Raw genomic sequence first — 27,646 nt, 5'->3', positions numbered from 1 at the left:
CAACTGTAGCCTACTTCAGTGGTAGCACTACTTGTTAAGTTGCTATGCTTTATAATATTCCAATGATAGGCCTTTCCTGAATACTAATTTAATTAAACTCTTGCATGATTGCAATCTATAGATCTATTATAATATATATATATATAGGTCTGTGATCTAGATCTAGAGCTAGAAAAAAATCTACTGTAGTGGGAGGCGCTTCCAACCGGAAGTTGGTGTCTTGTAATAGTGATAATGTCATTAATGTAATGTTTGTGTTGTAGTGGAGTGGTGATGCGTATTCTATTCTAGGCCTTGATCTAACTTCTAAGTCTAGATCCAGATCTAGATTTCTAGATGTTATTATTTGAAAATTTATAATTATTACTATTCATATCGACAAAACACACATTTTATAATGGCTGATCAAGAGCAGAAAGCATTACAATTAATTGCTGAAGCTGAAAAAAAGTTGAAATCTTCAAAAGGATTATTTAATTCATTGTTTGGGTAAGTAACAAACTAAACATATTAGATCTATTAGTATTAATCATTAATCATATGATTATGATATTAATATAAATTAATATCATAATTCATATTATGATAATAATCAATAATAATGAATCAATGATTATTTATTTATTATTATGATTACTCTATTAAGCTATTTAAATTTTTTGGTGCAACTAGATTCTACCTAAATCTAGAATCCTAGATCTAGACTCTAGAGTTAATTAATCTTATACCAATAAATTGTGATAGAATGAAAGAGGATGAAAAATGCTTTCCAACAACACCAAATTTATTATGCTAGCATTATTGGTTCAAAAGTTATTGTGATTTTAAGTTTGTCCGAGGCGTCCTGACATCCAATGGACTTTATATATAGACTAGAGAAATAAAAAAAAAGTGAAGCAAATTTTTTTTGATGTGAATATTTCCAAAACTATTGTGAATACATATACAAAAGTATATATCAAATTGTACAGTTTTAAAGGAGGAATTTTAATTTAAAAGTGGCAAATCAAAATGAAATTAAAATTATAAAATTAATATCATTAGTAAATTACGAAAAAAATACAATTTTTTCTAATTTTCTTAAAATAGTCTATAAAAAGAAAAATGCTCCTGGTTGTCAAGTTTTCAACACAATAAGCTTCTAAATTGATCTAGATCTATCTAGTTATAAAACAATAGTGTAGATTAGAAAAAGAATCTTTAAATTTAAGATTTAGATCTATTTAATTATATTTATTTGAAAGAATATTTTAGTCAATTTAGATACCTAGATTTACAGATTTTAGCTTCGACATCGACTGACCAAAAGAACTCCCAAAAATACAGATCTTTATTATATTTTATGTTAGTAAGCAATGATATAGGTATAAAAAAGTGATTCATTCAATTTTACATGTTTCAGTATACACTAATTTTATTTGTAAAAAACAGATATTATTGATAAAAGGTCATCCCGACCTTAGTGAAATTCTAGTACCTTATAAAAGTGTGCTAAGTTTTAAAATATCGTTGACTCGTTTAATCATAATAAATTTGGTATCATTGGAAAGCTGAATGAATTTTCTAAGTGTATGGTTTAAAACTAAAGATGTACGGAAACCTTTTTTTAATTTCCTTGTTATTTGAAAATTTCAAATTTTTCTGATTAAAATATTTAGGACATAGTAATAGAAAAAAAAAATTTTTTTCCCACTGGCCGTTAGAGGAACCTCTTATCTTTAGAATAAACTCAAGAAAATGTCATAAAAACACTCAGTTATAAAGCAATGTCTTTTCTTAGGACATGCTTAATTTCAGTTTTGTAAAACCTGAACAGGAAATTGTTTTGATGTCAAATGTGTTTTTAGATCCAATATGGCCGCCTGTAAGAGTACTAGATCTATAACTTTGTCATTAATAATTTGTAAGTTTGTATTGTTTATTTTCAGTAGAGATGTACAAATTTGTACTTAGCCTACATTATATATGATTATTATATATTATTTTACATATAAATATAGATCTAGATCTACTTGTATTATTATTTATATACCATTATATGGCATATATATATATATATAATTATCTTCTCTTTTGGAGTAATGTCTGTTACTCTGTATTTGATAAAATTAGAGAGATTTAGATCAAGATTAACAACATTCATATTGTTGATGTTATTAATTATTATTATTATTACAGTTGTTATAAATATATAAGGCTTGTCTTCGAGTCCAAAGCCAAAGATGAGTGAGGAATGCATAAATAAATAAATAGCAAGTTTACAAAAATATACTGTAACACACAGTGTTGATTTCTTTCAACCAAAATACTGCTAGGAAAAAATATGTAAAAAAAAATTAAAAGAAAATCGTAAATAGTACATTTTGTCAAAACAGGAAAAACAGTGTGAAAAATGAGATTGTTTAATAAATAAGTAGTTAATACTTGGAGTAGTCAGGGAATTAGCTGTAGCATGCATGCTGGCAACAAATACAAATCTTGATGTGGTAGAGTTGACTATTAAAGGAGTGAGTAGGATGCAAGGAGTATAGTATCAAAATGAAAAGTAGTTTATTTCAACAATATGGTAAAGAAAAGCAGGACTATAAATGTGTAGGTAATAAGTTAGTGGAAGAATTTGTGATGAGTCAGTGAGGGCTTTGATTTTATTATATATCCTATTTCTTTGATGCTTAATCTACTGCACAATAACCAAGTGAAATTTAAATGAAATGTATTGGATAGAAGTCTTTAATGGTAGAGACATTATTTATTGATAACTAAAATTGTAACTGTTAATTATGTTATAAGTAGCCAAAACTTTAGGATTATTTATATTATGTCTACAGTAAAGTCTTTGATTATTAAAAACTATTGGTATCATTAAAATATGTACTCATTACATTTTTAGTGGTGGAGGTTCCAAACAAGAGGAAGCATGTGATTTGTATGTCAGAGCAGCAAATGCCTTTAAAATGGCTAAAAAATGGCCACGTAAGTCAGTCTATTCTCCCGTATTTTCACTAGTAGTGTCACATCCAAATTCAAAGAGTTAGAAATAACAGAAAAAACACACATTAGTACAATTTAAGATTGTAAATGCAAAAATATCACTTTAAACTCCCAATTGAGACACCATGAGTAATGGACTGACCAAAAGAACTCTTATCAATTTTCTTTAGTTCTTTACTCCCTTCTGGTACTTAAGAGGCCTAACTTAGCATTGAAGTGTTTGCGTGAAGCCCACTAAATTTATATTTGGCCTCTCATCTCAGGACATAAAAAAAAAGAATTATTACAGTTCAAGATTCTTCATGAGGCAGGCACACATTAGATCTTTTATTTTGTCACATTAGTCTATCTGGCTTTAAACTAATCAAAATTCAGTTACAAGAAAACATTTTAGGAGCGCAGTCTTCCAATGTTAAGTGGAAAGAAAGCACCATAAGAATATAGTGTACTGAAAATATTTCAAGAAACTATCATTAATTTCTTTTCTTCTGTTTTATTTCCTTAATTATTTTTTGTTAATTCTAATTTTCAATCTTTTAAATTTGTACTTTTATTTACTTTTACAGAAACTTACCAATAGTTTCAAAATCTTCTATTTTTTTATTACTTCAGCTATTATCTTAAGTTTATTTCTTTCATTCATTCCAGAGGCAGGTAAAGCATTTGAAGAAGCGGCATTGCTTCAGATAGCTCTAGGTAGCAAGCATGAAGGGGCCACACATTATGTTGAAGCTGGTAACTGTTATAGAAAAGCTGATGCCAATGGTAAGCTGGACTTAAAAATAGTTTATAAAATATACACTTATTTTTTTTTTTTACCAATTACATTAAGATTTTGTACAGTTTAATATACTTTATTTTAGCTGCTGTTAGTGCAATACACAAAGCCATAGAGATTTACACAGATATGGTAAGTTGGTAGAACACTAGTATTAAAAGGAATAGAAGCACACGTTTGTATGCATAAGTTGATATATATAGTAATAATTTAATATATTATTTTAGTGTTGTGTTTTCAGAATAAAAAGTAAAATCATGTCATTACAGGGTAGATTTAATATAGCTGCTAAACATCACATAACTGTGGCAGAGATTTATGAAAATGAATTATCAGACATGGAGAAGGTAGGCTTACAAAATGAGCTCATTCTTTTTGTAAACTAATAATATAACTTTTTTTAGAACAAATTTTAGTTTTATAAATTTATTTATTTTTCATCGAAATAATTTACTAGAAAGAAATTTTTTTACAACTTTTGTTTTAATATTTATTTTATTAGGCTGTTCAAAATTATGAACAAGCAGCAGATTACTATAAAGGGGAGGAGTCAAATAGGTATGTAATAATCTATATTGTCACTCATTTCTATCTTTAAATTGGTTGTGTTTGATATTTTGGGGAAAAACGTTTTGATATTTAACATGAAAAATAATTGGATCACTTTTGTTTCCTACAAAAATAAAACCCCTTTTGATATTGTTCTAATAATTGCTTCCAATCCTTAAGCTTAAAGGTTATCAACTTTGAAATGAACTTTTATTGATTTAAATTATTATGACAATATTGAAATATTTTTGTCTAAACTTACAGCTCTGCCAATAAATGTTTGTTGAAAGTTGCTCAGTTCTCTGCAACATTGGAAAATTATGAAAAAGCCATAGAAATATATGAGCAGGTTTGTTTTTTCTTCAGTTTCACTTTTAATATTTAAATTAACTACTGTATTTTCGTGCACATACCCATATTACCCACACAAATTAAGAAATAAGTAAAAACAAAAACATACAACCTGCTTTATATACCCTACATGTGAAAATTTATTTTATTGGAAGAAATCAGTGAATATGATACAAGTTTCTATGGCTTCACTAAACTATAGAAAGGACAGTGACATAATTGAGACTGTCAAATGATTGCAGATGTATTGCGTGCACTGTAGTCTATACATTTTGACACTACCGGTATCTGCAAATAACTTTCGTTGCTTACTTACTTGTCACAATTAATTACTGGTATACTAAAGATTCTCTGCTGCATCAGTACTATATCTTTTCTTTTAATGAGATCTTCATAAAGCTTTCCAATGTACATTTTTCAACCACACAGCAAACCTTAGGAGTTAAAAAGTCCCAGTGGTATGTCCATAATTTCCGTTATGCTATGTTATCAGTGGGGGTGTGGTGGCTGAGTGGTTAAGTGCTTGGCTTCTGAAACTGGGGTCCTGGGTTCGAAACTCAGTGAAGACTAGGATTTTTAATTTTATGGTGCCCCTGAGTCCACTCAACTCTAATGGGTACTTGACTTAAGTTGGGAAAGTAAAGGCATTTGGGCGTTATGCTGGCCACATGACACCCTGCTCGTTAACAGTTGGCCAAAGAAATGGGTGACCTTAACATCATCTGCCCTATAGATTGCAAGATCTGAAAGGGGGAACTTTACTTTTCTTTTGAGTAAAATAAATTTTGTAAACTCTGCACCTTTGTATACCCTGCACAGCTGTCATTCATTTGTAAAAACTTGTCTAACCAGAGGGTTATATGCACAACAATATGGTATATGTATGTCTCATTTTTTAAAATTTCATATGAAATATTAATATATTTATTAAAGCACTTAAAATATTATTAAAACATACTAAAAATATCAGCACAGAAAATGAAACTCTAACTTACACTACAATCTCTAAAGAATTCAGTGGTAACCAGTTATTTAGTCAGACATTTTTTATTTAAATGGTGCACTCCTGTAGTGAAGACAAATATAAGTATGTAATAACCATGTGTTCTGTCTGTCAGGTGGCTGTGTCTAGTATGGACAACTCCTTACTGAAGTATAGTGCAAAAGATCACTTTTTTAGGGCCTCAATTTGTCATATGTGCATGGATACAGCTAATGCCACATTGGCAGTGAAAAAATATGAAGAGATGTTCCCAGCATTTGCTGACTCTAGAGAGTGTAAGCTTGTCAAGGTAAATGAGTGCACTTTTTTTTTTCTTCATTAGATCTAGTTGATGTGTGTGTTGATAAAAGTTCTCATATGACATGTTGAACAGAGCAGTATTGATTTATGAAGGTGAATTGGGACAGCTGGTAATCATTACATCTGACTAGGCCACAGAGCAAACATCAAAACTTTAGAAACATGCACTTTACCCATTAATGCAAGGTGACCCTATCTCAGTGATCATTTGCCCCCTTCCTTTTTATTTCAATGTAAAATTATTTCTAAGGTTGATGGCTGTAGATTAAAAACAAACAAAAACTTATCAGTAATATGTAAACAAAAAAGTATCAGTATTTAAATATTCACTTTTTTTCAATATTTATTGAAGTACTTAAATTAAATGTGGAAAAAGAGTAAAAGGATTTTATGATCATGCAGTCATAGTTGCGGAGGATGAGTGGTAAAGCATGTGACTTTTGAACTGGGGGTCCTGGGTTCAAATCCCAGTGAAGACTGGGATTTTAATTTTGGGATTGGGGAAAAGAAAAGGTGGTTGGTTGCGGTGCTGGCCACATGAAACTTTTGTTAATCTTGGGCCACAGAAACAGGTGACATTTACATCGTCTGCCCTATAGATTGCAAGATCTGAAAGGGGAACTTTACTTTTATCTAAGTTACCCATGTCCTAACATATGCACAGTTTATTCAAAAGTTATAATTAAGAATACATCTGTATACCTGTGACAAGTGCTGTCAAATTTTCTCTCTTGTGCTTTCTTTCAAAAGTGAAATAAAACAGCTGTCATACTTCAACTAAACATGTTCATTTAGTTGGCTAAATGTTTTCTTTTAAAGAAACTACTGGAGGCAATAGAAGCTGAGAATGTGGACCAGTTTACAGAAGTGTTAAAAGAGTATGACAGCATATCACGACTGGATCCCTTCCTGACCACATTGCTGGTGAGAGTCAAGAAACAATTGAGTGCAGAGCCTGACTTGTGTTGAGAATCAGTCATTATTCAGTTCTCTTCATTTCATTCTGTATCTAACAGTCAAAGGTTGAAAGGTTCTCGAACATTCACTGACAAGTTTTTTTCCACTTTGGTTCATGTTGAGACTCCCTAAATTGTCTTAAAATTGTGTAGTTTTGTTTTTATTATTAGAGGGGGGGGGGGAAGATAAGTCGAGATTTTAAAAAAAATATATTCCTTCTTGAAGTAATGTCCATGTTATGTTCAGATCATTTTATGATGACCTTGCATTGTGCTGTTTTTTTTTTAATAAAGTTTCTTCCTTTCCCACTTTGAAAGTGACAGTGTGAGTCTTCAGTTACTGTGTGGGCACATTTATTGAAAGAAGTTTATAATGTGCACATTTCATTACTTGTTTAGGTCTTAATTATCTGTTTTATTCAACTTGATTAAATTAGATGGACATAGTTTAACTCAACCTCAAACTTTGAGTTTTTGTTTCCTATGTTGTATTTTATAGTACTGGTACAGACATAAAAAAAAAAATCTCAGTCACTTATGTAGATTGTTTTTAGTGAATGGAAATATTGGTTTGTTATTTATATTGACATCACTGTTTTATTAAATAGCTTGTCAAATAAATTTGCTATTACAAATTCTCTGATATTAATTGGTTACAGATACAAATGTTCAATGCAGCGTTCTTTTTTTTTTTCTATGGTTTTAATTCATTTAATTTAAAATAATTAAAAATCTGAAGAATAAAAAAAGTATAAAAAGTAAAGACTAATCACTACTATGAAATATTTGTTACACAGGAAATATACAGCCACATTGTATTTGTTCAACTCTTTAAGTTATTATTAAGACATTAAGTATTTGATTTCAGTGTCTGAGTATGGAGTGTAAACATGAAGTACAAAAGTATGTATGAAGTTTCAGATTCTTTATAAATGTATTTTCAATGTTTAAACTTGTTCTATTCTCTACTCTGTAGCCATCACCAACGAAATGTTGAGGACATCTTTTTTTTTACTAGGCTAGTCAAGGATAAACTTTATCAATAGAATATTAGAACTGATGCTTAGAGAGTCAAAGATATTTTGTAATATTTAACATTCTATGAGCTGTCCATTTGTGTAGATATTCTAGCCATTGCTATTTATTGTCTTTGAATGGAGTTCATAAGTTTGAAATTGATTTAACTATTTTTTTTTCTCTATATTTTGTCTCACTATGAAGCAGATTAGTAACAGTTTTTAATCAGTATATGTGCATCTTAAAAATATTTTGTAATTTTTCTCTTCAAACTTTTGTTATTGATGGGCAACTTGCCTTCAATAGTTCACTGGTGGTCTGACCTGAATACAGAAATGTTCAAGGATCAACTTTATGAGTTGAGGTATGATTCAAAAGTGGGTTACACTGCAATAATCTACAATGTATAGATACCTTAACCATCAATTCATGCATTGGACTGCTATAAGACTTTATTTATGTAATAATTTGAAATTAAATAAATGTGATTTTTTAAATGAATTCATGATTTACATTCTTTTTTTTTTTTTTTTTTTTTGAATCCGTACCACTGGAAAACAAGATTTTTTGTCCTTTCTAAAGTATAGTCTGAAAAGTCAAGAGCATTAGTGGAGTACCAAGGTGTTGAACCACTATACAGGAAACCAAATTGTTTTTTGCACTTCTCTGCAAACAAATATTCCCTTCTGTCTTAGATCTTCATATCTTTTATGAAACGTTTCTAAAAATGAACTAAGTTATGATAAGACTGAATAAAAAAAAATACTAATATGTTAACAAGACTTTTAGCCTACAAAGCATTCTGTGGGTGAATAAAGTTAAAATTCTTTTTAACAAATATCAGTACCAGACTTTTACTATCATGATTATGACTGTGGAAACTTATTGTACTAAATTTTTATTTCTTTACTAATCGAATGTTTATTAGACTAAATGTACACAATTAATTCAAACAACACCTTAGATGACTTGAATAAATTGTAGTGAACAAAATAAAGAATGAATAAACTTTTATTGAAGTTATTCCCACAGCATTACAAATCTATGCATATAACATTGGCAGAAATTATTTTGACAAAACATAAACAATTATTTTCCTTTGCATCTCATTGCAATCAAAATAAGTTTTAAAAAAATTAAAAAATGTCTGTTGCTATAGCAACACTAAGCATGCTAAGAGTCAAAGACAGTTTTTGTTTAATATTATCACAGTAACAAATACGACCTCAAATAATACAATGTATTTACATTACTGCCCAGATGTGATAGGTTATTAAAAGTCAAGTATGTATAGATTTGTATGTGCAAATTCTTGAAAGAAAAATTTCCTAGTAAGACAAATCCGTTTGCTCCAAGGTTACTTTCCAGTGCAAATGTCAGGTTCCTCTTAAAGCTGGGTGGGATAATGCCATACAGAACATCCTAGCCTTTACTAGAATTCAAAAGCATTCCATTCATAAGTTAACTATTCATGTTCAATAGTTGAAAATTCTAAGTTGCACAAGCTTTTTAGACACTATTTCAATACACTTTAACAAAAAACCATTTAGTTAAAAACTCTGATATATCTGGTGTACAAAATAAATAAAGTGTACAGTAACTAATGTTATTAAAAAGTATGAATTATTTTTGCACTTTTTATCACTGCAGAATCAAATTTTCTAAGTTCCTCCATTTTTTAGCAAAAAATAATTTCTATATGGATAAAGCATTAGGTTTTCATTGTATGACTGACATCTATTTGAAAACAAATGGGCAACTAACTAGTGGTAAGTAGGGAAAGTTGATATGAATGATCAACTGCTATGCATGGGAACATTTTACAAATTGTAGCTCTACTCTTTTTTTTTTTTTAGTTGGCTACAGTGAAGTTCCATTTAGTGTTTGTTGGTTTCTCATGAAAATCTCCAACAATCAATCTTATTTGTGAATGTTCAATGTAAATTTGTGAAATTTCATTTATTTGTAATTAACAGCTCAAAGAGTAAAGTAGTTAAATATGTGTTAAGAGCATTGATGACGTTTGAATAGACAGTGGCGGTACAGTGTGAGATAAGGAAAAGGTACCTATTATTCAATTCAATTACTTGTATTGCTCAGAACCACGGGAGCCAAGGATCAAGTCTGCATGTTATTTACATTATAGCTAAAGATGATCATAGAATATGGCATAATTCATTGGTCAGTCTGATATGAGAGAATAACAAACAAAAAAATATACATATATAACAAATTAAACTCAAGCCAAGATGAAATAAAATATTAATATTTCATGTAACAAATCAAGTGTATGGGAACATAACTACTCTATGTATTAGATGCACATATTCACAAGCAGGTATAAACATTATTAACATCTACTAGAATGTTTCATTTTATCAGGTTGTAGCTCAAAAAGTAAGAAAAATTGTATTAAGGTCAAGGTATGGTGTAAATTACACATTTATTTTAAAAAAAAAAAAAAGCTGCTTTTCACATTTCATAGTTAAAAAAAAGTGTTTATGAACTAAAACATGAAAAAAAAATCCAGATGACCTGTACATGTTCAAGTGATCCAACAACAAACTTTGTCTTATCCCTCAGCACTAACCCAATCCTGAATCTCATGTTCTCTTGGAGTTCCAATCTATACAAATTTGACCAAAGCACTGTTGAATGACATAAGAGTCAGCTGGGTTAAGGAAGGAGGAAACTGAACAAGATTCAAATGTCATTTATAGTTAGATATTTACACTGCAAATATAATCTTTTTTTTTTTTTTTTTTTTAAACAAAAAAAAAAAACAGCACATATGGTTACATTGTCAACATCAGAACCATGTTTTTCTTCTTCTCAGGAACACCTGTTCAACATTTATTTATACACAAAGTTGCCTGAAAGGTCTGTGAATCTGAGCCATACATCTTGTGGCAATTGCATCCTCTGAAGGTTTAGTTATTCCCCTCCTTTGGGAGCCTGAGGCTGGTAGTCTAACCCATGCATCTCTGGTTGATAGGTCATCATCACAATCAAAACCCACAGATGGAGAAGAGCCTGAAAAGAATGTTTTTGTTAGTACTCTTCTGCGATTAGCAATTACTGATTTTTAATGATGAAAAAAAAAAGTATATTTAAGTAGCCCTTTCAGAACTGGCTATCTATATGATGTCTGTAAAGGTCATTTGTTCTATGGCTGACAGTTAACGAGGGCATCATGGGACCAACACAACCAACTACCTTTAGTTTCCCTAACTAAAGACAGGTACTATAAAGCTGGGCGGACTCAGGGGCGTCCTAAAAGTCCTGAAGTTCAAAATTCCTGTCTTCACCAAAATTTAAATCCGGGACCTCCAATTTTGAAGGCCATTCCCCCAGAGCGTCTCCTGCTTCAAAGTCTGTACAAAATTAAATTGTGTAAGTCAAACCATAGGAATAAATCATTCATTGAGAAACTAATGGTTGTGTTTTCACTTCTATTCTAATGACATTAAAACATACATTTGTAAAGTATCCCATAGTTGAAAATTGAAGAGAAAATAATTTTGACTAGTGGTGTCGTGCCCATGGTGCCTCCTTTCTCCAGCACTTTATAGTATTCCATCAGCAATTTTTTTTTACCGTCCAATTGCTCTACCACTCAGCCTCCCCCCCCCTCCCCAAAATTGACTATTTATACAGACAAATGATGCCTAGAACTACTACGTTTAGCTCATTGAGATATATGAACTGAATGCCTACCATGTAAAGAATCACAAAAACTCTGGCCATTGGGTATCGTCGAAGGAAGACACCTAAACGTATGCTAAGTCAAGAAGAAAGATAAGAATGAAACACATCAATAGGAGAAAGAAAATATGGCACATTAAAAGCTTAAACAAAACAATATGTAGTATGTACGAGATATATAATTTGTTTCACATGTTCCCCTCCAATATTGTACCTAAATCCATCGATAGAGTTTGCTGCTCGTTTCATTCTTCTTGTGACTTCATGGTCTGTAGGAACTTCTCTCAAGAACATTGGTAATCTTTGTTTCACTATTAAGAAAATATTAAGCAGTTTTAGTTTCTTAGCAGAAATTAACAACAGGCTTTTGCTTTCACCTCCCTGACACACTCATAATGAAAAAAAAAACTAACATAAGGTTGCAAATTGATACCAACTTTTCAGGAAACTAGTTCTATCATTACAAATACAAGTTGTATACAGATATTCATCACAATCACACATAAAATAACACATTGATACAGACAGTCATTCATACATTAACATCAATGAATACATTTTAAAAATATAATTGTTATTCTCTTGGGAAGACAAAATTAGTGCATTTTTTTAAAAAAGTTACATGAAAAAGTGTCAACAGAAATAATTAGATATGAAATTGAAGCCAGTGTTTTAGTTTGTTGATATTTCTATGTACAGTTCAAGAGAAGTCTACCTTCATCATCATGGTCACTGACAGCCACCAGTTGTGTAGTTGATGTAGTTCTGGGTGCAGCATTTTCCAATTCTCTGTATTGATGCTGGAGGGTAAAACAGCTAATTTAGCATCAACTCAGAAGTATTTGGCTAGCATATAAGTAATGAATTGAAAATGTTTTAGTAAAGTTCTTTCATGTTTAAAAAAAAAACATAATTCAAAGAGTTACCTCCATTCTCTCCAACTGTAAAACTAAAGAGTTCTTCTCAGTGCTTAGGGCCTCCAAGACAGTCTGTTTCTGAATAAGGCTCTCTGTTAGAGCACGGACACGAGATTCAAGCTCATTCTCAGTACTGGTGCTCATGCTTTTAGTCATTAGCTACAAATAATCCAGATTGCAAACATATTGTATTAGCATAGGCTTGAAAGATACATGTTCTTAAAAAAAATTTACAGAACCATTTTTTTAATGCAATAACTAGAATCTTTATTAGCTGACCTGATTTCTTAATTTTTCTATTTCTGTCTCTCTGTCAGAAATTCTTGACTGAAATGCTGTTTTTTGTTTGTACAATTCTTCTGTGGTGTACTGAAGTTCCTGGAGAAATTTAAAAGTGTTAGTTTCAGAGACAAATTAAGTAAAGAAAGCTTTAGACAGCAAAAAGCATTGTCCTCAGCGCTGGAAGAAAAGTATGCCAAAAAAATAGCTGGCTCATCTACCACCAAAGCAAATGCAACATTAATGTGCCTTATATATCGACAGGAATATCTCAAGAATAGAGCTCGATGGGCACATGAAAAAAAGTGTTGAATGAGATGAGCCATAGTCATTCTACAACTGAAGGAGGTCATCACTGAAATAAGATCACGTTTTTTCATGTTCCAAACACTAGTGACTTCAAAGAATGAACATACAATATAAAATACTGTTTGTTTGTTTGACATGGATGTTCCTTCAGAGTTGAATATTATTACATCCTAGACCATATGTTCCCCAGGATGGTGGGGAATGGTGGCAAGCAGTCCAGAGTGAATACCAGGCAGCCATCAAATGTTCATTTCTCCTGAAAGAGACTGATGGTTACTACAACTGTTTTGAGGGCTCTAGAAAAGTAGAAATAGAAATGAGAGATATTTCCATTGCTCAGAATGAGCAGCGATGGCTGACCAAAGTAAAGTACAAACCTGCTTGTGTTTCAACAACTCTTGCTCAGCATCTTCCTTCCTTCTCTTCTCCTCCCTTAAAGAATCCTCCAAAGATCTGATGGTCTCTTGAGTTGTGTCACTGTCCAACTGGAGCTGAGTTTCTAAATCCTGCACATTCAAAAATATAGTGGCAAAAGTTTGTTACGACATAAGAAAGTTTCTCTAGAAGTGTTACAGAAGTAATAAACTGGAAGATTCTACAAACAGAAACAGTATTTATTTATCAGATAGAATTACAATTGGAAGAGCTTAATGATTGTTTTAACATCTTATGTTAATAATGAACAAATCAGTGAGCTAATATCTGTTTTTGGCTACAATGCTCACAGTGAGCAGGAATCAATGGAGAATTTCAGAGATAAATATTGCAATAAAAATATTTGCTGAAAAGAAACTAGTAGAGCCACCTGTAATTCTGTCCTAAGATTGTCAATGGTCAGTTTAGCCTGCTGCAACTCTTCCCTCAGCATATCTCTCTCTTGTCTCAGAGACTCATGTTCAAGCATTGATACTCCAGCTCCTGTATCTCCAATACCACTGCTGCTATCCTTCATACTTGATATAAGCTTCTCTTTAGACTGGAACGCCATTAATAGATTTGATAATATTTTTATTTTATATATTGTATATATTATACATTTTTTTACCTTTTTTTTAAAACCAGAATGCTCACAATTATAATTATTATCAATTTATCTTATCACTATTTTCATTAAATGACATGATCAGAGAGCAACAAAGATATGATTGGGATCAACCTTTTATGTTATATTTTCCATTTTAGTTGCATTAATAATGCATTCAGGACCCTAACACTAGTACAGCATATTTTGAAAAAAAAAAAAAAGTTCCACCATGAGCTCAAAGAAAACATGAAACTGATGCATTACAAAAACAGCAATTATAGAGGATGTAAGATCACAATGTCCATGATGCAGGTATTTAATGGAACTGATTAATTCAACTGTTACATTATTAAGTTCTGGTTCATAATTATTATTAAAATCCTTACAGGAGAGTTAAATTCTGAAGTAAAGTATTTTGTGTTACTAAGACTGACCTGCAAGATTCTTGCAGCCTTGTCTTTGTATTCAGTTAGTTCTTTTCTAGCAGAATCTGCTGCAGATTTAGCCACTTTTATCTGAGTGCTGAGTTCTGTGATTTTAACTGTCAAATATTATGCAAAGTGTTAGTCTTTCATTCTGCTTATTTCACTGACACATATAAACATTGCATGTCATGGCTTATGTTAATTTCTCTCAATTATTAACTATTTGTCAAATATTTTACAAGTACTTCTTTTCAATACTAAAAGATTACTGAGTTATTGAGAAAATGTTGAGATCATGCTAGTTTATACTCCAAGTGGTTAATTAGTTGGCCAAACTCAGAAAACTGATGAATGGTGGTTCCCATTTCCAATTATTATAGTGGATCTAAATTTAAATGAGCACTAACATATTTTAAACAAGGAAACAGATTACAACTGTGTAACATGGATGTAAGGACACACAGTTTCACTATGAACTTGTTGAATGAAGAAAACAGGCTCCAATTTTCTATTTGAAAGGTATTGTAAGACAAATGATCAAGTGTTTGTTTTTAAGTATTGTGAATTTGAAAGATAGTGTACTTTTCTCTTCAGACAGCTTCTTCTCTGTTAAAGTGAGAGACTCTGCCATAGCTCTTTGTTCTTGCTCAAGTTTACTTTGTCTCTGGCTGGCCTCTTGCTGAAAACAGATTTAAAAAAGATCTGTAACTATGGAAGTCTACCTGTAGGTGGTAGCCATTGTTATGTTTGGAATTTCTTAGTCTATATGTTATAACAAAGCTCAAAGAACTCAGATTTTACTTATAGTTTTGTTTTTTTTCTGTTCCCTCTTTCTGTGTACTTGTGTGTGTAAAAAAGTGATCATATCAAATCAAGGGATATAACATCACAACAAATGCACCTAGAGTAAACAGGAAAAGGGCTTTGACTTACTTGAGCTTGCTTATAAGCAGTTTGTTCTCGCCTGAGGGCAGCTTCCACCTCTTCTAATTTTTCTTTCATGGAGTCTAAAGCCTGACTGTGAAGTCCACTAGAGTCAGTGTGATCTCTTAATATTCTTAAAAAGAATAGTTTCATCAATAATGCTGATCAATTTTTTTGTTAAAAAAGTTACAGAACCTGAAGCTGAGAGATATTCACCACAAGAAAAATTGGTATTGTTTTAGTACTCTCAAAAGAGGTGGGAGTGGAGTCAAATTTTCTTGCCCAAAGCACATATGCAGCATTTACCTTTGAAACCTCTTAAGGTGTCTCTTCATCCATGTAAGAGCAGTTTTGCTTGACTTTATAAAACTATCACAATCTCTAATTTACCACTTAACATAAAAGCAGTCTCCCTACAATCTTGACAACAAATTTTGTTTGTAAGAAATAGAATTGCATTAAAACGTATTTGACATTCCAATGTCTATACACCTTCTTCTGACATACCCATAAGACTAAGGTGGTAAGATTTCTCTCTCATAAGAATACAAGGTAATTCTAATCCCTAAAACATCCTCTAATACAATTTTTCCAAAAATAATAAATGAGCAAATGATGGTTATAACTTTAACACTTAGTTAAACAAAACCACTGTTTGCAAGTTTCCATACCTTTCCCGTTCCAGTTTCACTTCTTCCAGTGTCTTCTCCTTACTTAACAGACGCTTGTCTGCTTCTTCCAGCCTGACTCGCAGCACAGCAAGTTGTGCATCTTTGGCTTTCAGAGCTTCTGTCAGATCCAGTTCTCGCGACTGAAGCTCTCGTACTAGCTGGTCATGCATTGAAGCAGAGTTGAGCTGAGCTTTCAACTTCTCTTTAGCTCTTTTCAATTCTATTAAAATAAAATTTTAGTTTAAATATTTATTTGTGTAAAAAATAAAGTGAAACATGAATAACAAAATTCTTGACAAAATCTTAATTTATTTCACCTGTTTCTGCGTCTTTAGCTCGTGTGATCACACTTGCCATTTCATCATTTAAGGAAGCCACTTCATTGCGTAGGAGCCTGTTTTCAAGTTCTAATGATGAAAGCTGCCTGTCTTTATTTCCAGCCCCCATATCAGCATGGTCACTATCAGGGGCACTCTGGTCACTCCCAGCAGGACTTTCTTTCATGGCATCAGCAATGGCCTCTAGGTCAGCAGAAGTGTGAGAATTCGTTGGACTGTCTTGTCGTGGGCCATCATCTGTGGAGTCTGCTGATAAGAGTCAAAACAATCAGTAAATATTTTAGTTTTAGTTTGCTGCAAAATCCCCAATATGCTGATTAATCACCATTGGATAGTTAAACCAAATTCATAGGGGGGGGGTGGACCAAAATGACACCAAAACTTAGTATACTCAGTAAAGTTAAGTACCCCTTTCAGACCTTGCGATCTATAGGGCAGGTGATGAAAAGGTGATGTATCTCTCTGGCCACTGGTTAATGAGAGTGTTATGTAACCAGTGCAATGTCTTTACTATATCCCCAACAAATGTCAGGCACCCAAAAGTTGGGTGTACTCTGGTGCCTTAAAAATCCCCAAAGTTTAAAACACCACTCTTCACCTTGGTTCAGAAGCCAAGCCACTCAGCAATTACTTTTAGTAAATAAGTATTTAGTATATATATTAATACATTCAAGTCAAAATTAAAGTCAACATCTTTATTGAGCAATTAGAAAAAGGAAGGCATTTTTAATTTTGAGCTCATTATTTATTTTTACCTGGTAGTTTTATCTGTGTAACAGGTGTAAATGCAGTTGATGCATCAGAACCTATGACAGCAGTTCCTTCAAGCTTAGTTCCTTTTGATGTGGCAGACACAAGGGAAGATGTACTGGACTGCCTGGAATGGTGTTGACTACTAACTGGGGTGCGTCTTTTCTTACTGGCCTCCAAAGATTCTTTACTATTGAGAAAATCAAACAGGGCTTCATCCGAATTTTTTTTCTTCACATTCTTTCCAGGAGCTTGTTGCAGCGGGGAAGATGCTAAAGTATTGGTATGAGAAGGAGTTTTGGACCTTTCCGTGTCCTCTTTTAAAAAATTCAACCTTGCTGGAACACTCTGGGAAGGTGTTAGAGAAGGTGAAAGGAGTGGTTCATTTATCACCTGAACAGGAGGTTGCTCAGGTTTAACTTTAGCTTTTGGTTCATCCACATGCAAAACATCGGCTGCTGACCGGTCAAGTTTATTAAGAAAATCCTCAGCTTTACCAGTGACAGCTGAGAGCCACGACATTACTTACAAATTTAAACCTCAATGTTAAAAAAAAAATAATTAAAAAGTTCATAAAATAATCATGTCTAGACTTCCTTAATGATTGTTCTGCATCATGAAAAGAATTTCATAAGAATGGTCTTAGCTACAGGTATGACTCGTATTAAACTCAGTCTCTTTTGAGTTTTACATATTTTTGTTCAAAGGAAATGCGTAAAGCTGTGAAAGAGAAAAAGAGAAATGGATAATAATATACAAACAATTTACATATAAAAAAAGATATTTTAATTTGTAAATCTATATATATATATACCGGTATATATATATATATATTAGGGGTGCACCGAATAGTCGCTCCGGCTTCTGCCGAATATCCGGCATTTTTTACTATCCGGTGCTATTCGGCTCCGGTTGGATATCACTACCGGATAGTAAAAAATACACCTATTTAATATGCATAAAGTGGACCTCGTTCCATTAATGTCTGTTGTAGAATTTATTAATGTTTATATTAAAACAAAATAATGTGCTTGAAAATAGAGCCATTATGAATATGCACCAAACATCGTTTATTATAAAGACAAGGCGTGTAAATAGCTTAATATGAATAGAAATGAAACTTTACATCATAAATGCGCTTGATATACAGAGAAGCAATGGCTGGCACTTTTTTCAATTTGTCTTGACCTTTGAGTTGGTTAGTTAACATGTTAAAATGCTACATTCCTTGACTACGTCATGCTGACCAGACGTCTGTCTAGCTGTGCGGGTATATCTCCAGAGGTAGAGATGAACAACTCCCACCCCTTTTATTTGTTTAGTCCATCACATTGAGTTTTTCTTATAGGCAGGTGACCACAAATTAAATATGATGGACGTAGGTTTAATGTCAGCGTATTGACACTCTCTTGATGTCACACTTTTCGAGGGAACTGAGTTTGTTTCCTTAGTAGTTAATCTTTATTAGGGGGGCTGGACTACAATAGCCACACCTCTAAGGTAACTAGGTATATTTCCAGATGAACAACTCCCTCCCTCTTTTATTTGTTTCGTTCATCACATTGAGTTAATTGATTGACAGGTGACCCCAAGTCAGATACGATGGACGTAAGCACTCTCTAGAGGTCACACGAAAGAACTATGTTTGTTTACTTAGTAGTTAATTTTAATTGGGGGGTGGGGGTGGACTGGACTTCAAGCCAAACATCTACACGGGTATCCGGACAAAGAGTTTGCTTATTTGGAGAAAAATCTGAATCACGTGGTTGGGCTAGAGGCCACACCTTTTCAAGTGTGCCGAGTTACTTGAACATAAATCTCAATTAGAAAGCTGATCTAAAGATCACACACACCTAAACGAGTGACCTTTAGCTACACAGAACACAAACCGCGAGATTATATAGCCCAGTAAGCCAGTAACTAATTATTTTGTAGAAGACACGACCAGGGCTATCTTTAAATGGAGAGCTAAACACCTCCTACTCTTTATTTTATTTCTTTGGTCCTTGACACCCAATTTATTGATAGACATTGACCATTTTTAAGCCAGAATGAAAAAAAACACAACGTGCTAGCAAAGGATATTACACTGTCAATAAATATTACGGTTAAATAATTTTTCTAACGTGTTAACTTGAATATTACTCCTGCAGTTAAGTGTCTTGACTTGATAACAATATTCTTAATAATTTGTGACAGTCAATTAACTCCTTGTTATTACTATTTTTTTTTTACTTAAGATGCATACTTAGCCACTGTGTATCAGGCCAGGACGACTTTTACACACCTGACATCCATAGGCTTACTATCGTTCCCTTTTGTAACAGTTACTGAAACCACGAATAAAATCAGTAATAATTAAGGAAGATGTTTCTTACATACGTTCTTTGCACAATAAAATAAAAAAAAGATGTGCATGTTTGCGTGTGTGTAATTTTTTGCCTTGTATTAAAACCTTTAGAAAGAAAGCTAATTTCCTTGTTTAATTCTTTTGACTTAATAAATAACAGAAAACCTTACAGTAAAATTTAAAATTGCATAATAGTACCGGAGTTAGATCTAGCAAACAAAGAAACAATATGCTGGAGCGTAAAAAAAAAAAACAACAACCCTTGACCTCTAACTAGTGGACGGGTATAATTTATCTATATGCTTGACTGACCATGCCAATGTGTTATCTTTTTTGACTGACACCCAACTCTATTGCCTGTGTATGTTCAAGGAAAAAACAATGCTTGATGGTTAACACAAACCACTATACACACTACACTAGGACTACATGTGTAAGCTCACTAGGTATATCTGACCAGGTTGTTGGTCTGAAATTCATGAACACATACATCCGACCACTATACTAGGCAGATTGCACTTTACTTATGAGAGATTTACATTAGTAACTAGTTAAATATATACTAACATTATTTACATTGACCTTCCTACACACATCCTTTACAGTTGGTGGCATCGTACATACACACAGACACACTCATGCTATACAGATTTTTAGAAATACTGTTAAGTTTGAATAAATCAATCAGTAACCGAGTTTAAAACAATAATGTATATAAAGGGAAAAAAAATAAAACCAACCAATACAGGTATGTTATTTAACAGTTTCGTAAAATGTTCAGCAACACAAGCTATTAACAAGACACTTAGGTATCCGGCTCCGGACAAATATCAAAAAGTACTATCCGGTGCACCCCTCTTGAGCGACGAAGAGAATTATATATATATATATAATTCTCTTCGTCGCTCAAGAGATCACTCTCTTATTTCTGTGGATAGTCACCCCACGAAAAACAAGAGGGGGAAGAACAAGTATTCACAAAATAGCAGGCCCGGACCGTTGTGACCAAGAAAGATCACTCTTTTTTTTATTTCTACCTCACATAGCGGCGAAAAAAAAAAAAGGGGGGGGGGAGAACAAGTAATCTACTCTGTATTCACCTGTCACTAAAAAGCAGAGCCGGACTCAACCATTATGGGGTCCTATGCAAAACGGATTTCATGGGGCCAAGTTTGGGTAGGGATACGCATAATAAGTGAAATTTAAGAGTTTGTATTAGAAAATAAATTCGGCTTTGCATTTTATTCATTCTTTAATACATACAGAACTACTTAACGAGCCTTGCCTGTAGCAAAGTCATACAGTATATCATAAAAAATTTATTTCCTACATAGATCACGCTCAATAGCAAGAATTAACAAATGTTTCAATCTATCTACGAGAATTGTTGACCTCAAGTAATTCTTCATTAGTTTGAAGCTTCTTTCACCAGATTACACAATTACGGCTAATGCATAATGCCGTTTATATTTATCGCGCGTAGGATTGGCGTTTCCCATATTGAATGACACCCCAAAATGACAATTTTTGTCTATATATTTCAGGAGATTTGTATGAGTTTTTTTAAAGATTTTACTAATTTCCGGATATTTCCTGGACTTTTTCGTATATTTTGCAATTTCATGAGATTTCCTGGAGTTCCTGGTAAATTGACAGAAGGCCGAGGGAAATCTGTTATAAGTTATAAAATGGTTTAATTTAATAATTTATACACCTAGAATTAGCACGGGTTCTATGAAAGTGCAGGTTTCACTGCAGTCGCATAGGTTGCAGTGGCCTAAAGCCGGCCCTGCAAAATAGCGGCGTATGCTACGCCGCTGGTCGACCAGTATTTTTTAAAGGACATCCTCTTTGGATTTTAACGCTCTCCTCAAAATTACTTTTTAGTCAGTGAATTGTAGTTTCTGTTACATTGAATTTCTCTCCTACTCTCTCTAGAAACACCCCACCATTATTTTTTGGCACCCTGCTCACTGAGATGTCTGCCAACATAGACAGTTTACTTCCATGGAACACCTGCTTTATAATGTCCATCCCCCAACACACATAATTTTGGCTGGTAAATTATATTAGTACTCCCCTCCCCCTTCCCAAAAAAAAGTTGGTTTCACATCTGTAACTTTTGTTCTGTTTCTGAAATCAATATCAAAATATTGAATAGGCTCTGTTACTTTGAGGTCCCTCCATGAACAGTTTATGTCTCTATTACCATTTCTTTCTCTCATTCCTGTACCCCATAAATTATAGTATCACTTTTCTCTCTTCCCCCCCCCCCTTCCCCAACAAAAAAGTTAGTCTCACATGCAGACTTTTCTTGGGGATCTCAATTCATAGAAATATTTTAAAGTCGATGTTGCCTGTAGATCTGAATAAACGTAATATAAATATGCTACACACTGGCAAGACCATCAATACAATTTAAAAAATGTAGGGTTCTTTAATAGTTTAATTCTAAACAAAACATCCTCCCCATAACACACAACAGATATGAAAATATCACTTTGGTTTTGTTAGTTACTTTTAAAAAGTGTCCACAATGGAAAGTTATGCATCTAAAACTTATTGCTTTTTTTTTGTTTTCATAACTCTGTGCATACAAACACACACATTCATGCAACTATTTTCTACCAAGGAAAAAAAGAAATAAAATAGGCTTAAAAAAAAAAAAGATAGAAGAATATTGTTATGCTATTGAACATTCATATTTTAAGTTCTATATGTAGACTCTTACCATTTTTTGAGAAATAACGAAAATTAAATACAAAGGTTTAATAGAAAGCTTGTGATTTTCATGAATTGCAGCGCTCAGACCGGGAATCTCTATCAATACAGTTTCATAAGAGGACGTAAAAAGTAAAAGGAAGCTGTGTACCAAATTTCATGCAAAACCATTTGGCAATTCCAGATATCTTTTGAAAGTTGAATCAGTGAGTGATATTTTTCGAATACATGATAGATTCCATGATAAGTTTCCATTTATTATAACATCTAGGCACTTTGATTTTTTAGTCTGTGTAACTTGTTTGCCATGAATAAGATGAGCAGTTGTTATTTGTTTTAGTTTTTTTTTGTGCTACTCTTAACAATTTGCATTTTTCTGGATGGAAAGACAAGCTCCAATTTGATTCCCATATCTGTGATTGCTAAACTGGTCTACATGTAAAACTTATGTATTTCGTTTGCTTTTGTTGTTCTACTTATTAAGCAATCATCTGCAAGTAGTCTATTTTTTGTTTCTTAACTTATGCAATTAGGTGTCATTTATCACAATTTATGTAAATTAGAAATTACTGTTCTTGGTATTTATTTGGAGCCATTTATAATCTATTTCATTATTAAATTTTTTAGTTTTTTCTATCTCAAATTTTCTATCTAAGTGTCATAGTATAAAGTATTGTTGTAAAGCATATTGTCACGGAACGATAGAGTTAATTTTGACTAACTGATACAATAGAGAGCAAACAATACTGAGATCCTTGTGAGAACAGTCTTCCCAGCATCCTTACAGTCCTCAGCTTTCTGCGCTGGCTTGGACACATTTTCTGGATGGAGGACAATCACATCCTGAAAGTCATTCTTTACAGGCAACTCGCATCTGGCTAAAGAAAAACTGGCTGCCCCCACCTCCGTTACATGGGTATAATAAAACAGGACCTCAAAACTGAACATTGATTCTGAGCATTGGAAAGACATAGCCATAGACCGCACTGTGTGGATCACTAAGAAAGCTATGGACAGTGAAAACCATGGGCCTCAGCTCTGGAAGAAAAGCGTGAAATATGAAAAATGGCCGGCTCCTCTATGATATATGTGGACATGTGGAAGGGAGTGTCTCTCCAAAAAAGGGCTCCACAGTCACATGAAAAAGTGTTCTAAGAGATGAACCATAGTCATTCTACGACTGAAGGAGGCCAACAAAAAGTACCACATTATTTTGGAACTCTAGTTGTCAAGTTCTATGAGTTGGATGTGTTGTGTTGACAATCATGTTTACAGAAAGCCTGATTAGGAGAGAGAATCATAGCAATGTATTTGTAATCAATCAGTAATGCTCAAATAGTTATAAATAAAATGTAGATTTAAATTTAACACTACACAAAGTTATATATAGTTATATATCTAGTCTAAAAAAAATCGAAATTAGTCATGTCTAATAAATACTCCTGGCCTGAATGCCAATAGTGAATATAGATAATACTCCTGGCCTGAATGCCAATAGTGAGTATAGATAATAGATTAGCAATAAGATTTAATTAATTAATAGTGTGACATCATTCTTTCATCTAGATCTATTTTTTTGTTGTTTTTTTAAAATAATTTTACATTTTGATGAAAATAGTGATAGAAGAATATAATTAGTAAAATTGACTAGATTTACCATCTAAATCTAATGTTTAGATCAGAACTTATCTATTATCTAGTCCTAGATCTAGATATCTTGTCAAAATTTGATCATTTTCATTCACATTCAGATTCACAGCTTTGTTTAGTTATTTTTAATTAAATTTTTAAAAATTATTTGCGAAGTCAAGTCACAATTCATCATTTATCGATGATCGAAGTAATTAGTAAAGTATATGATATATATATGTATTTTATAATTAGTAATACTAGATTAGATCTATACTATAGTATAACTGTAATAATAATAACTCAATATAACTATTAACTTATACTTTAAACTAGATCTATAATTATAGATAGTAGTTTTTTTTAATTCGGACATTACATGAATTCGGACATTCGCTGTTTTTATGGTCATTAAATAATTATTTTAATATTTATTATAAAACTAGTGTGCTGTATAAATGTGCTTGTCCATTTTCCAATGATTCTGACCCAATTTTCTTCCATTAAGCTGTCTTTTTATGTAAGAAAAACGAATTTTCAAATTGTTAGTCAGGTTGTTGTTTTTTCCTATGTTACCCGGATGACTTTACCTCTTCCTAGGGTTAAGACTATATTTTTTGATTGGGTAAGTCTATACTAATGAGCCTGGCAATATATACTCTGTTTTTGGAGCTGATTTATTTGATTCATAAGCCAAGTTGTCTGATTCCAATCAAAAAAAAAAATTAATAGGGTGTCCGAATTAAATTACGATTTTCTTACCAAAATTTATTTCGGACAGCCAGTTTTGGACATCAATAAAAATGATCTTATATTATATTTGTTTGTTTGTTGTTGTTTTTTTAAATAGAGAATAAATGGGCAAATGTTTGGAGTGAGCTTGGCACATTGAATGAAGTTAGATGCTTAGATGTAGACCTACTAGATAGATCTAGATTTATATAGAGAGAATATTGAGGATTCAGCTATTTAGGCAAGAATGGCTATCCTAACCTGTACTATACTACAAAAGATCATCTGTATTAGAAATTTATTTAATTAATAAACAAAAGACACAAACATTCATCACACATCTAATCATGCAAACATAAAATAAGTCTAAAAGTCGGTGCAGAAGTCACTATCCCAGTGACCTAATTTTGGTAGAAAGAATAAGTGTGCTCATATTTTTATTTTTTGTGTTGGTATTTATGCATAGTTTGAAAACATCTTAATGATTTCATGTGAGGGGCTATGTCTAGGGTCTTAAAATTTAGTTAATGTTAATATAGAATTAAAATCTGAGTTTATTGATGCCTAAATATAGAGACTGTCTGAAATAAATTATGGTGTCCGGAATCAAATAATGTGGGTCAAATTTGTTCAAATTAAATGAAAACACCCGGCCTCTTTGAACTTAAATATAATAACAAATACAGGTTAAGGGAACAAATATAAGTAGTCATCCTTATTCTCCTTTAACTAAAGAAGATTATACTTCATTTTCTTTTCTATGTCGAACCATTGTAAAATAATGCGCTGTCAAAGTCAAACTTTCAAATTCGGGCCTATAGGTGTCCAAATAGCATAAACTACTCTAGTTATAGACATGCACGTAGAATTATGACATAGACATCACATAGATCTACATCTAGTAATCAAGATTACATTTCATTATGATGATTATGTTTAGCTTCACAACCAAGACCAAGTGACAGTCATGCAATGAGGTAGTTTCGTATTCCCCCCGAGTCACGTGGTTGTGTGTATACAACGCGCACCGTGCTTAGTTTTAGTTAGTTTGTAGTGAGAATCGGAATCGTTTTAAGTCAATATTTAGTGGTTTCAATTTACTCATTAGCGCTAAACTATAATTTGTTAATAACAGGAGAATCTAGAGATACATTTTTTTTAATAGTTTCAACTAAATCAAATAGTTAAACCTTTGATAGAAGGTACCGAAGCGTTGGCCTATAATCTGCCATACTGAGATCAAGATTTCTTGATCTACAATGAATGACTACATTTACAGTTCTTAGCATTCGGGTAACCAATCCTAGAAAAAAAAATAACACTTTCATCCCCCCCCCCCTTTTTCCTCTCTGCCCAAAAGTAAACAAGCTTGAACTTGAGTAGAACACTAAAAGTTGGACAGCAGACCAGTGTGTATTGGTCAGATAGCTCTAGGGCTAGTGTGTAGTCGATATGTCGACTAGTTGTTATAAAAGATAAAAAGACTGCCATGGGTTTTCCTTGTGCGTAATAGGCTTCAGTTGTTTAGCGAACAAATAACACATCTGATAGTCAAGGATAAATCGAGATCTACTCTTACAGTTACACAGGCCAAATGTGTCTTACCCCGCCCTTTCATTGTTAAATTTGGTTTCTAAGTAATAAAATGGATCTAGATCTGTTTCGTCGACGCATTTTTGAAACTTTAATGTAACATTTTGTGAATTTCTTAAAAATGATAGAACTTTTAATAACATAATAATACATCATGTATCCAAAACAAAAAATAATTCTTAATGTAATCGATGTGCATAATGTATTTCAAATTAGCGGAATATGAAATACATAACGTTAAAAATAGCTGAAGTTTATGAAAATAACAATGTTTCAACTAATATGCATATTATCCCATATATAGGCCTATAAATAAATAAATATATATATATATATATGTGTGTGTGTGTGTGTATGTGTTTTGTGTAGTTTATACCAAGCTTTTTTTTTAATCTTACAAGAACGTTTGTAAAAACATCTTTTTCTGTATGTGAATGTAGATCTATCATCGGCAAAGTGTTGACGCTTGTCATGACTATAAAGGAAATATCATTGATAATTTAAACCTATCCTTAAACAGTTCTTGGCCCTTTATGAAAACATTCGTATAATTATTTGAACATTCAGGGAGTTCGTTGATGTACTCTGTATATTTTAAAATGTTTGTAAATGTAAAATTTCGTAAAAATAGAGGAGCAACAGCAACGGAAATATAGGAAGACAAGGCCATTCTTCTCTTTGTTGTCCAACAATCACGTGACTTTGGTAAAAGTAGGTCAGAAATAAGGAACTACCTCATTGACCACACCAAGGTCTAAGTAGTTGAAGTACCAAATCACTCACACTACTCACACTGAGTCACAGTAGTGTCAGTAGTCACAGTTTGAGTTACACTTCACTTCAGTCACACTGTCAGTGTCACTGGTCAGGCAAGTCTGGATCGTTGTAGAATATGAATAATAGTAATATGATAATATTATTAATATCTGAATATGAATAAGATAATATAAGACATCATAAATAAGATTAGATCCTAATTCTTATCTTATGGTTAGAATCTAAGACTAGGACAAGTTTAGATCTAGTGGAATCTAGAACTCTATTTGATCGAGTCTAGAATTAGATTAGATCTAATCTTTAAAGATCTAGACTATACATCTTAAATCTAATCTAGGCTACATTTAACTCTTAACAAATGTTACTTTTGTTGACAGACGTGGATTGACGTTTGCGCATGTCTCAAAAATGTAAACTTTCCTTTTTGGGCATTAAAAGTTTTATAGCAACTTAGCAAGAGATAAATTAATTTTTTTTTGAGTTCAAATTAAACCATTCTTACATATATTATTAAGAAGACATTTATCTGGTGTGAAAAAAAATATTTTGAACTATAT

General features: G+C 32.4%; 2 protein-coding genes across 5 annotated transcripts; one reads left to right on the top strand and one right to left on the bottom strand.

Moving 5' to 3' along the window:
* Window positions 1-220: 220 nt before the first annotated feature.
* On the top strand, window positions 221-8,446 carry LOC106069186 (alpha-soluble NSF attachment protein-like). Its single transcript, XM_056024335.1, has 9 exons — window positions 221-489; window positions 2,891-2,973; window positions 3,640-3,756; window positions 3,855-3,901; window positions 4,039-4,116; window positions 4,272-4,327; window positions 4,583-4,667; window positions 5,788-5,961; window positions 6,792-8,446. The coding sequence occupies exons 1-9, from the start codon at window positions 398-400 to the stop codon at window positions 6,939-6,941; spliced, it is 882 nt and encodes a 293-aa protein (XP_055880310.1). The 5' UTR covers window positions 221-397; the 3' UTR covers window positions 6,942-8,446.
* Window positions 8,447-8,940: 494 nt separating this feature from the next.
* Window positions 8,941-27,557, bottom strand: LOC106069183 (golgin subfamily A member 5-like). 4 transcript variants are annotated; one of them, XM_013228790.2, is made up of 15 exons: window positions 27,455-27,557; window positions 17,293-18,007; window positions 16,517-16,786; window positions 16,200-16,419; window positions 15,538-15,661; window positions 15,187-15,283; window positions 14,614-14,720; window positions 13,961-14,131; window positions 13,533-13,661; window positions 12,847-12,945; window positions 12,577-12,726; window positions 12,366-12,450; window positions 11,865-11,961; window positions 11,663-11,726; window positions 8,941-10,978 (listed from the first exon to the last, which is right to left on the bottom strand). In XM_013228790.2, exons 2-15 carry the CDS (start codon window positions 17,807-17,809, stop codon window positions 10,880-10,882), a joined length of 2,229 nt encoding a protein of 742 aa, XP_013084244.2. In that variant the 5' UTR covers window positions 17,810-18,007; window positions 27,455-27,557; the 3' UTR covers window positions 8,941-10,879. The 4 variants fall into 4 exon arrangements, with proteins under 4 accessions (XP_013084244.2, XP_013084245.2, XP_055880308.1 ...); XM_013228791.2 differs by lacking the exon at window positions 27,455-27,557 and adding an exon at window positions 27,105-27,239; XM_056024333.1 differs by lacking the exon at window positions 27,455-27,557 and adding an exon at window positions 27,105-27,239 and having other exon boundaries at window positions 16,517-16,783.
* Between the last annotated feature and the right edge of the window lie 89 nt (window positions 27,558-27,646).

This window comes from Biomphalaria glabrata, chromosome 3, assembly GCF_947242115.1.
Source record: "Biomphalaria glabrata chromosome 3, xgBioGlab47.1, whole genome shotgun sequence".
Taxonomy (NCBI): Eukaryota; Metazoa; Mollusca; class Gastropoda; family Planorbidae; genus Biomphalaria; species Biomphalaria glabrata.
Note: the sequence above shows the minus strand (reverse complement) of the source record. Positions and strands in the feature narration are given on the sequence as shown.